We start from the raw sequence: 12717 nt of genomic DNA on the forward strand, positions 1-12717 counted from the left end.
GGTGGATGAGTTTAAATACTTGGGATCAACAGTACAGAGTAATAAGGATTGTGGATGAGTGGTGAGAAAGAGAGTGCAGGCAGGGTGGAATGGGTGGAGAAGAGTGTCAGGAGTAATTTGTGACAGACGGGTATCAGCAAGAGTGAAAGTGAAGGTCTACAGGATGGTAGTGAGACCAGCTGTTATATGGGTTGGAGACGGTGGCACTGACCAGAAAGCAGGAGATAGGTTGGGAAACAAAGTCAGAGAGGCGAGATTGCGTTGGTTTTTTGACATGTGCAGAGGAGAGATGCTGGGTATATTGGGAAAAGGATGCTAAGGATAGAGCTGCCAGAGAAGAGGAAAAGAGGAAGGCCTAAGCGAAGGTTTATGGATGTAGTGAGAGAGTACATGCAGCTGATGGGTATAACAGAGCAAGATGCAGAGGACAGAAAGATATGGAAGAAGATGATCCGCTGTGGCAACCCCTAACAGGAGCTGCCGAAAGAAGAAGAAGATAAAAGAAATGTGAGTGATGTGATGGTAAAGCTAATCTCTCATTTTCACCATACTCTCCCGCCTCCCGAGTGGATCCATGTTGTCATCACTATGAATTCTGCAATCCACCCTAACAGTTTAACAGACATGTGTGAAAGTCAGATGGAAGAGAGGTAAGAAATCTGCCACAAACAGCATCCCATTCTCCAATGTAATTAGTACAACGGTTGCCCCGAACATTACAGCCACTGCTCCAGCTGATCTGGTATGTATAAATACTTACATGAATTGTGATTTAGCAATATTCTTCGGTGTAACACAAGACACCCATGAAAACTCAATTACTAAACATTTTAAAATATAATTTTCCAAACATTATGACTACCCAAATAAGAGATCTTTACAGTTACGATCAACTTGTCTCACAGTATCGCATCACATTAGAGGCACTAAAGGTGCTTTAACTGATGTTTACAAATTTACCAATGAGTCCCTGCTTATCAACTAAGTAGAGTGCACTATTCAAGACACATTTAACCTTATGCCAAGAAAATTGTTTGGGATGGAATGAAAAACCCACAAGCAACTTCATTTGAAATATAGGTTTCTTAGAAACAATGTGGTGTGGCTGTTTCAGCATTCACAATAAGGAGGTACTTGAACAAAAAATGGGGGAGCATGGTACAGTTGCCAGATAAAAAGCAATTGCTTTGGCAATGAAAGAAAATAACCCACTTACAATATGCCAGTCTCCACCTAGCGAAGCCTCAAAATCATTTGGAGTATGGAATGTGACATTCCATGCACTGGCACCCCTGCATACACTTGGGTTCTGGGTGTCTGTAACATAACCAAAGTGGTGTATTTGGAGGTGCAGAAATAAAAATATTCAAAAGAAAACAAATCTTTATTAAAGTGCCAGTAAGAAAACAAAAAAAATTCCAGTGCCATGCACTTTAATTAGGTGCAGTATTCTGCAATGACACTGTTTGAATATATATGTACACAACAATAAATAAAAATAAGTGAAGGTGGATCTGCACAGTATTTACACGGCTCAAAAATAAAGTTGATGAAAAAAGGTAAAATAACAAGAACACAAGATTAGAGAACTTTTCTTCTTCCTCCTTCTCACAGGACAAAAACCAAGAGGACAGAAAAGCAGTCATCAAAATCAAAAGTGAAAAAAAACGCATAAGCACAAAATACAGAAAAGTCAGTGAAAAAAAATCAAACCATGCTTTGTATACTTTCTCATTTAAAGTTTTACCAATGTTGTTTCTTGTCCTAGAGTGTGTATATATAAACACAGGGAACTCCAGTTTCTGTATTACATCTTACCTGAAGAACGGGCCTGAGTTGCCTCGAAAGCTTGCATATTGTAATCTTTTTAGTTAGCCAATAAAAGGTGTCATTTTGCTTGGCTTTTCTCTATATTCATAATGGCTAACACGGTACAACACCCTAGTACTACAGTAATGTTAGAAAAGGATCGCTCTGTCACAATCGCTCAGCTACCTTTTCTCTCCTATGCCAGCTGGTCAAAAGATGACCCCTTCTGGATACTTCTCAGTTTTATCTGCCGAGCAAAACTACTTGGCCAATCATTAACTCCGGCCCAACACCAACCTGTCAGTGACACCGCTTGTGACCTTTCATCCCTTATAGCCTCGATCTAGACAGAAGTCTCCCTATATTTCTGGCATCTCGTTTTCTCCACACGTGCGTGGCTGCTGGCAACCACACTCTCTCACGTGCATGCAACTACAATTTCAGGGCAGCTTCTTGAAGTTGCTTTCATTTTTCTTTTTTTTTCTCTTCCTTCAGGCCTTACAAATTTTTTTGGCTACTTTGCACGCCCATCTTACATGCCTCACTTTTCAGTAGATTATTCTGCCGTGGCTCCTGTGGCCACAGAGACGTCATTCCCCAGTATGGCATAAAGTAACAGTGGGATGTCGCCATGCTGGCGCACATGTATTAAAGTAAATGAAGGCCTCCTCACCCACATGTCAACAACGTTTACACCCATAGCACGCCTCAATTCCACCACCACAGCTGTTTGCTCCCAAAGCCTTATCACCTTCCCTTCATGTAAGTTCTCTAAAAATCAAATAACTAACCTTTACAAAGATTAAATTGCTCAACTTAGTTATTAGTCTCCCAAAGTCCTGTGATACACCTTATCACATAGAATTCTGCTGTTTTGGGGTGTGTAAGCTACAGCAGCATTGGGAATTTAGTCAGAATTGATGGCAAAATGAACGTAGCATAAAAATGTTGGGAGGAAAACCTGCATGATTGCACTTTTACAGTAAATTTATAACATGACAATGATCCAAAATATAAGGCCAAATCAACTTTTTAGTGGCTGCAGGAGAAAAAAAAGTGAAGGTTTTGGAGTGGCCATCACAGGCTCCTGACCTCAACATCATTGAGCCACTTGGGGGAGATCTCAAACATGCAGCTTATGCAAGACTACCAAAGAATTTACAGAACATGGAGGTTTTTTGCCAAGACGAATGGGCAACTTTACTAGCTGAGAAAATAAAGGGCCTCATTCACAACTATCACAAAATAGTGTAAGCCATCACTGATGATGAAGTGGGTAATACATGATATTTAATAACTATGAAAACTTTTGAACGGGGCCACTTATTACTTCCTTTATTGCGTTAGTTGGTTTAATCACTTATGCACCACAATATTACAAAGTTGTTTGTGTACACTGCAATAACGGTATTTTTACATACCCAAGTGTATCTTCTTTATCTTCTCTTGTTTACTCTCTTTCATTATTAAAATTTATGAGTTTCATACATATATATGCTGAGGTGAGCATTGCATCACTGCTGATTGAATCTGCTTTTATCTAAGATCTCACTTACACCGAGCCACACACAATGAAAGGCTCATTACCATTGGATAGCTGAGTTTCACACCTCTCCAATGATGTATAGTTGTCTATGATTGATAATTTGTACTACATATCACTGCTGTGCATAAAAGGCAGAAAATAAGTTGCTTGTGTGAATACTTATCTTTATGACACATTACACACACAACACTGGAGTCAGAGTCTGACAGTGTTGACTCTATTGAGAACACTGCATTTGCTGAAGGATTCAGTGCTGCACTTGAATTGTAAATACTGCTTATAACTTTTAAGTGTCGTGGAATGCAGTTTTACAGTTCAAGAATCATGGTGTCAGTTGCAATACCAGAAAACTGTCAGCTGCACATTCTCTACTATTTCCCTATGTCAGTTTTCTGAGCAGTGATCTTTCAATTTCAACTGATATTATCTGCAACATATCTTAGCGTACCAGTTAGTTCTGTTATGCTAACCTGTGCCTCTTTAGTAGTTCCACATTAGTCTCCCGTTACATCGAATGTCACTGGCTAGAGCGGGGTGGGCATTTTCAGCTTGTGACTTGTTCATTGTATAAATGTTCACAGTTCACTTGATCATGGCACTTGCAATTACAAAGGGGAAATGAAATCAGAGAAGCCATGGCTTGAAGGAAGCACAATTACTTGTAGAAACAGAATAAATAACACACAGCCTTATCAAATCCTTCAGTAATATAGGCAGGGGAGGATTATCCTGTAAGCAAGTCTCATATCCTCGCAATGCAGCAACAGATGCATAAAACCAAAAGGTGGCTGAGTATAGGTGTGTGAGTGTGTGCTTGGTGTATGTGACTAGCTCTATGGGGCAACTGTAACAGACATACTATATGTAAAATAATCCAGGTGATATTTTTATATTTTATTATAGTATATTTTAATTGTACCAACCTGTATCTTTAAAAAAAAATATGACCACAAAATGCTGTTTATACTAGTACTACAGTGTATCAGCAGCACATCTAACAGAATGTTTAATGATCTTCACTTGGTTTGTGATTATACACTGAATCAAGAAAAAATGAAGAAAAATACTGGTAGATAAGATTAAAAGATCAGCATCTATGCTTTTTTTTAGAACTGTGATTTTTGTGCTTATTATTTCATCTTACTTTTAATTCCACTGGATGTTTCTAAACCTCAAACTCAAATGCCAATTCTGGTGGATTTAACCTTATTGTGACATGGAAGAATAAAACAAGTAATATAAATGCAAAAACAATTTTATTTAATGGTGGATCAAAAGTGGGCTGGTATCTGGAAGTTTGCCAGTTCGAATCCCATTACTACCAGAAGGAATCCTGCTACATTCTTGAGCAGGGGAGCTGCACACTGGCTGACCCTGCACTCTGACCCCCAAAGGTCATGCAAAAAGACAATTTCCCCTCTTGAATTAAAGTATATCAAATCAAAAATTAAAAAAAGAGTTGGAGGTGATCATTTAGAGATTTAGTTCATATGCTTTACCTGTTTTTAATACGTAAGGTAATGTATTCAAGAGAATAGGGAAGAACAGAGGAGGTACTTCTCCAAAATACCAGAAAATACATACGACAATACTACTAATAGTACATCTGCATGTGCACAATTGTTTGGGGCACACTATATATAATTATGGGAGTGATATCATCACAATTACAAACTCCTGCAGTGAGCAGCTCAAGGGAGAGGCTAAACAACACACTTCCATCTATATTACTCCAGAAGGACAGTAAGAAAGCAAGAAAAAAGAGCTCAAGGAAAACATGCAAGTCATCCTATTGTATATCAACAAAACTATGTTAATAATAAAAAAAAAAAAGCATTTAACACATAACAATCAGATGGTATAATAAAGTAATTTAGTTTGTAGTAGCAACAATCCAACAAAGCTATGCCAAAACCTTTCAAGCTGTTGTTGACATTCAATATAGAAATAGTAAATAAAAGAGATACATTTAGATACAGTATACTACCTTGAAGACGGGAGATAGTATTTTAACGAGGGAGGAGACAGACGTTAAGTCAGGATTCATGGCAAGTGCATTAACAGGAGGTCACACCAATCTTTTCTTAGTGTCCAAAACCCAAAAATCAGTCAAGAGAGAATGACGGTCACGTCTTATGCTAGGAACGCTACAAAAATAAACCTGCACAAAATGTCTTTATCTCTGCAGGTTTGGATGACTAAAAATTTCACAGCTTGACCTTTACAACATCTAGATGGTGACATAGTATCATACATAAACTATTTCTTTTACATGGCTGAAGTCATCCATTGGACACAAGGGAAGAGATGTGGACAGAAAAACATTACTAGTTGAATACCCCTGACGTATGGAAATCACCCAAAGCTAATAAAGCATAAAAAGGATCATTTTAAGCAGACTGAAAAAGTAAAAATAATGGAATGCCTAATTCCTTTTGGTGCATCAATTTTTATAACCAAACATGCTGGAATTCCAGACAAAGACAAGGAAAAAAAATCACAAAACTTCCAATAGAAACTAAATATTCAATGCAAACTTTCTGAAAGATATTCTGATGAGATCCTGACTAAGGTACAAAAGTATTTGCATGATATCAAAAATAGGCTATTGTGTGAAAACGGTTAGTTACCTTTATATCTAACACAACTTGTTACATTTCATTATTTTTAATAACTTGCACATATCTCAGAAACACATGAAATTTGCAGAACATTTCACTATAATTTCAAAAATAGCCTTGGGATAATCAAAAAGTTATCTAAATTCACTTAATATGGTTCAAGCGATTTATGGATTATACTAATTTTTATGTGTTTGCTTTGGCTCTAAAATTTTTCTACTTAAACCCTGTCTTGTACCAGAGTGAGAGTGGTTGCCAGTCTCAAACCTAATTAAAGTAGGAGGACAGATGGTAGGTTGCTACATTATTGTAAATGAGTAAAACAGTATAACAATCGGAAGTATGAAAGAAAGATATACCAGCTTTGTCATCATCCTGAACAACAAGGTCCTCAAAAGCAGGCAATCTTGGGGTCTAGGGGTTGTAGCAAAAAGTATGCTACGGAGTCCCAAAGTGGAAAGGAGGAAAACTTGAGGTTGACAAGAAGAAGGGAAAAAAAAAAGGACTTACGATCATTGAATGGAATGTAAGAACATTCTACCAAGTCATCAAATATATCTTATTAAAAAAAAAGCTAGAGAGACTGAGATCTGATGTGATTGTGCTTGTAAAGTGAGGTGTACAGAAAGTGGTGAATTGAAGAGGGAAGGATGATATAGTCAGGGAGACATCAGTACAATGCTTAAATGGTATCAGGAAAGAAGGCAGTGAAGGTGCTAAAGGGTTACAATCCAATTAAGTGGAATTCCTGGACTATCTAAGGAATATGATAGTGACAGGTTGCACATGCATGTACTTGTGAAAATGATAAGAAGATTTTTAAAAGCAACTACAAGGAGTCATGAAAAACATATCAAAGAGTAATGTAAAGTTAATTACTACAGAGTAGAATACAAAGATATAAGACATGACAATGGTTAATGAAGATGTAAGAGGAAAATACTGAATTGGAAAACAAAATAAGAGAGGTGAGCGGCTCCAAGACTTTGCACAGCAAAACAGCTTATAAACAGTAAACACTATGGTTTTAGGATATAGGACACTGCTAGTGGATATGGTGGTCAGGTGTTCTGGTGGACAGACAACAAATATGATGGGTTTAATTCTGGTGGATTTCACTGAAATTGTGACATAATGTCAAAGCATAGCCTGCGTCAACACTACATCTGATCACCAAATACTCTTGCACGAAATCAAGAATGGGATGAGGACTAAAGTAGCAACAATGTGAGGAGTAAGAACCATGATACTGTATATGACAGGATTAAACTGTTGGAAGAAAAAAAATGATGAGGAAGTGTGTAGTTGAAAGCATGGGAATGGGCGACGACATAAACCTGGAAAAAAGAACTCATAAGGTTAACAGAGCACCTGTGATAAGTTGCAAAAGGAATGGATGATGTGAAAAAGCAAAGAAAACAGTGGATAAGGAGAGAAACATAGAGGTTGGAAGAAAAGAAGAGATAAGTTAAGAAGAAAAAGAGAGACAAGCATTCAAAGGTAGAAGAATATAGTCAATTGTGCAAGGATATTAGGAGGAATGTAAAATTTGACAAAAGACATTAGATTTCCCAGCAGTGTGATGCAACTGAGATGCCAATTTGAAACTACAAACAACAAGGCCTCCAAGCTAATCAAACACCAAAAAGGAGAATTCAAAACAGGCCACAAAAGCCATTAAAAATAAAACTGAAAACGTTATCACAGGTGGTGATCAAATATCATAAAGTACGCCTGGCTACATCAAAGAGTTGCTTAGAGATATCAATATATACATCATCATTATACAGGAGGAGATGAAGAAAACAGCTGTTACAAAGGAGGAAACAAGTTGAGATACAGGCAGACTCTAAATACTTGAGGAGGTATGGAAAATCTGCAGTGAAACATGGGAAACAGTGAGAATGCCAAATGACTAGTGCAGATTCATATGATCATATGATCCTATATTTACGCAAAATAATGCTGAACATTATGCAGTACACTGAGGTGTGCACTCAAAAAAATATAAGTGAGGAACAGAAAGGTTTGAATAGATTGAATGGATAGAAGTATCATTCAAAAGATGGATGATTCAATCACTGCTTCAATGATTTTAAGAAAACATTTGACTTGGTTTTTTCACAAAGGATTGTGGAGCTCATTGGCAAGTACCCTAATCAGTTTTTCTGATGCTTGCGTAATGTATACACATTAAGGATCTGCAATTTGCAGATGACATCAGGATGGCAATGACATTAGATTTTACATCAGCAAAGATAAGACCAAAGATATAATAACAGCAATGCACATGTGTACCTGTAAGGTGGGGAACTGGAATGTACAGAGAAATTTGTACCTGATTAGACTGATAACATTATACAGTATACAATGATTTCTGTAAGGAAGTATGAATGAAAACTGCCACAGAAAGCAATTCTTTCAGAGTATGGAATGGAACAGCAGGAATATCAACATGACAACTAAACTGTATGTACTGAAGGCATGCATGATATCTACTTTGCTACCACGTGTGAATCATGGACAAGAAAAAAGGCAGATATTGGTAAGTAGTAAAATGAAGTGTTACAGGAAAATAAACAGAAGAAGTTGGAGAGACATGTTGAATAACAAAAAGATCTAAGAAGATTTAAAAAGACAGCACTGTTTTCCTTGCTTATTGGTTAGACAAAAGCAAGGAAATTAGGATTGCTGGGGCATTTATGCAGGATCAGTGAAAACAGATTAATAAAAATAGTGATGTTTGGAAGAATCAAGGTAGTGAAGAAATAAGGACAACAAAAAAAAAATGGATAGATGATATCCAGAAACAGAGAGAGCATTCAAAGAGCAGTCCAGATGATCCAAAATGGAATATAAGCAAAGAAGAATGCTCCCCCAAATACGTATAGGGATTATGGAGTTCAATGATCATGATGAAAACAAAACAAAAAAAAAATCAGTTTTTGTTTCCCAATATTCACTAAAATTCTCATCAACACTGATTCATATTGATCATGAAATACATACACTTACATTAGACACAATTTGTGAACAGAAAATCGCATTTGAGGTTCAACAAACATTCAGTATATACAAGGCACCACTATTTTGCACATGTATGACTTAACATGAAACACATTCTTTAACTTTACAGCAAAGACAGCCATACTATTGCTTAAACATCACTGATAAAGCAAACAAAGATTTCAGACTTACTGAACTCACACAGCCAATTTAGCAACTCCAAGCAGCACATAATGGAGACAGTCATAGCTACAATTAGAAGCGCTCAGCCTCATGACACATTGCATCTAGCCAAGGTCTTACCTTTTTTGTGTGGAACTGCAACTGAAAGACAAAAGGTAGTGCTGTTTCTTGTCTCTTATGCAAGCAAAATAAAGATGACTCACCAGTCATAAACATGGTAAACATTATGTCTCCAGTATATTAAATATGATCACATCCTACAACAGATCTTTCTTACTTATGCAACCAAAGCACACATTTTTCAAGCACTTTATGAGCTTCTTCTGAATAAACTTTGTCATACCCTGCTAAACTACTGGTATGCACACCTTTCTAATGTAAATACATTAGTTCAAATTACTGAATAAAGAAACACTTTTACCCATATTTCATTTCCAGGTAAAACAGTGAACTGTAACATGAGAAAGAGGTGTCTTATGAAAATTAATTATACAACCTGACAATGAAAATATCTACTCAGATAGCACTTTAAAATGTATCATTTGGTACTGTCATTTAAACGTAGGCATAATTATTTTCCTTTCATTTACAAAAATTTTTAATTTGAACAAAAATTGGGGGCTATTTTTTTTTTGGTAAAAAATACCAGTACACTTGGTTGTTTAGGAAATAAGAGAATATTCTGGATGCAATGAGGAAAAAGGCCTAGACAAGTAACAAACAAGCAAATGCAATGATGAATGACATGGGAAAAAAATAAGTTTCACAACCAATGAATGACTAGGCCCATGGAAAAAGCAACAAGGGGATTTACATTTTAATTAGTTTTAATCCAGTGGGTAGGTGCTGTCTTTCCAAACTTTTACTGAAATTTGTTTGTTGCAAGCTCATACCTGCTAATCCACTGGTCAAAAAACAATCTACTGAACAGAAAAATTACTGTTTTCTATTCCATGATTCATTTCATTCACTAATGATGCTCCACAAAATCATTTAAGGCTTAGGTTGGGACAAAACTGGTCTCAGATGTGATCAGAATTTTGTTTGGAGACTGACATTTCTGATTTGTTTATGCTGAAATACTTGTTTAAAAAAAGAAGGAATTGTTTAGGCTAAAAGCCTGGGGAACTAATTTAACAGTCTGTGAAGTCTGGTTGAGATGCAACAAGTTAAAAAAATACCACACAAGCATGCAAAGCACGTAGACCATTATTGTTCTTCTTTTTTTTTTTTTTTTTTTAACCAATGTACCATGAATTAATAACTAGCTGCAAGAAATGTATCACAATTATAACTGCTTGTACTAGTGGCTTTGAATTTAGGAAAAATACTTTGTTTATTATACAACATGATTGCATGGTCATTCCATTTTAATTCAACAAATGGTTGCATCACCATTCCTGATTTTCATGAAACTTGGACATGGCATGTGAATTACACCTATCTTCTAGAGCTGAGAAAAACAGATGCATTTTATAAAACTTCCCCTTGAGATAAAGGCACCTTTTCACTGTGGACAGCATACAATTACAATTTAGACTGTTTTCTGACTTGTAACTTTTTTTCCTATCAGAACTACATAACTCAGCTATAGCTCATTAGAAAACTCAAAAATGTACTTTCAAATTGAACTTTTGCCTAAGTCTAGGTTTCTTTCTTTAAAGCCAAAGTTTTTCTCACAAACCAAAGTTTTTAATTACTTTTGGCTATTAAAAAGCAATGAAAGGCTTGGAGTAACAAGTCAGTTTTTCAAACCGAAATACATATGCAAGTGTACGATTTGCATTTAAAAACATTGACCTGCTATTTAGTCCCTTCATCAGATAACCTCCCCAAAATTGTTTAAGTTAATTAAACTTGTGGGAGATGGCTGGCTGTTCATCCTGGCCAATACCCCCAGGCCACTAGATGGAGCCCTCCCTGTAGCATAGGAGTGCCCCGAAGACCAGCAGGGAATCATGGACAATGGAGTTTTTATTCCCAACCCTGCTGGACACCGTGAGGCCCACCAGAGGACGCTGCAGGGAGGCTCAAGGACTTATACGTGCCCTATAACCTGGAAGTACGTCCTGATCACATGACCAGAAGGAACGACGTGCTTCCGGGATTAATAAAAGGACTTTTAATCTGACCCAGAAGTGATAACAAGTCATTGACTGCAGGGTTGGAACCACTTCTGGGTAAGGGACTATAAAGGACTGTGGGAAACCCCAGACGAGTGAGCTGAGCTGGGTGTAAGGGTGGCAACGCGTCTGGGAGTGGGGGATTGATTGATTGATTATTGATTTATTATTGTGTCTATTTATGAGTATAGTGGAGTGGAGTGTGCTTGGTGCACATTATTATTATAAAAATAAAGTCATATTGGACTTTTATCTGGTGTCTGACGTCTGGTCTGAGGGTTCAAGGGGTCGACAGTGCCTCTATCTTTCACAAACTTTTAGTTTTTGTGCCTCAAAAAGTGCACTTGGGGAAGAAAGTACTATGAACCTGCTTTAAAATAAATCAAAAATTGTGTTTTTCTCAAAGGGGTTTAGGAGCTACAAGGCTCTGAACTTAGAATAAAATTCACTGAAACAACATGCTAATCTCAATCTCTTAATTCTCTTATTTCATAAAAACAGCATACAGTGTAAATATGTTACACTCTTTTTGAGCTTTTCCAAATCTATTGCTGAGCAAGCTTTGATAGGAAAAAAAAGTTACAGTTGACTGTGGGCAATATATTTCAAGTGATTCGAGAAACCTCTTAAGGAGCTCCCTTGTTAATTATTTGTGGGAAGTATTTGGTGATTAAGGAATATGGCCTGCAAGACAACTGTACTGCTTTCCTGTCATTAGATTAATAAACACAAATATCATATTTCAAAAGAAAAATGGCAAATTGGAAATTTAAGAAAACTTTTACTATTTTATCCAGAATTGAATTTGTTTGAATAAAAAATGTACATATACTAATGTTATTAGTAGGAAACATGTTTTAATTGTTTTATAATGCAGCTTCAGTTGTAAATCCACACCCAGATAAGCTTGTCAATGTACAATGGCAAGCTCTGCTTTGATAATAATCCAGCCAAGGTCCTCTGTGTAAACTCTGACACAGAAGTGACGGATCATTTTCCTTTGCAGTCGCCTTTTTTTTTAGTTAGGGTTGCATATGATGAATGTCACCATAGCGCACTCTGTCAAAGCTAAGAACTTGTCCCGTCTATCATAAAAGCTTAATTCTTGCTCTCTGATTTGCTCTTCAAGGTGAAATGTTTGTAAAACTGGTATTAAAAAGGTGGTATTGGTGCTTAAGAACAAAACATGCTCAGATGTTTTAGGATCCTTTAATGAGATTGAACTGCTGTTAAAGAAAACAAATTGCCAAAGGCCTTGAAACAATTCTTTATTATCTTATTCCAAACTTTTAACATTGTATAGCAGGATAATATGTTTAGAAATAAGATATTTTAAATATAGTTCAGAATTAAGAAAGTGATAAAAAATAACTGAAACAACTGCTCTTTTCACTAAAGATTTTTGAAAAGTAAAGGTTTATAGAACAAG

The 12717-nt window shown here is 36.5% G+C and overlaps 1 protein-coding gene across 2 annotated transcripts in view; it reads right to left on the minus strand.

Annotated features, from left to right (window-relative positions):
* ccny (cyclin Y) overlaps nucleotides 1-12717 on the minus strand; it is a 192938-nt gene that overhangs the window by 52753 nt on the left and 127468 nt on the right. Inside the window, exon 3 of one of the 2 annotated variants that reach the window (XM_028804109.2) lies at nucleotides 9286-9306. The exons of the other annotated variant lie outside the window; for it this stretch is intronic. Within the exon in view, the coding sequence (XP_028659942.1) occupies nucleotides 9286-9306 (21 nt within the window). The remainder of the gene's footprint in view (nucleotides 1-9285; nucleotides 9307-12717) is intronic. 2 annotated transcript variants of the gene reach the window in all.

This window comes from Erpetoichthys calabaricus, chromosome 6 (genome assembly GCF_900747795.2).
Source record: "Erpetoichthys calabaricus chromosome 6, fErpCal1.3, whole genome shotgun sequence".
Taxonomy (NCBI): Eukaryota; Metazoa; Chordata; class Cladistia; order Polypteriformes; family Polypteridae; genus Erpetoichthys; species Erpetoichthys calabaricus.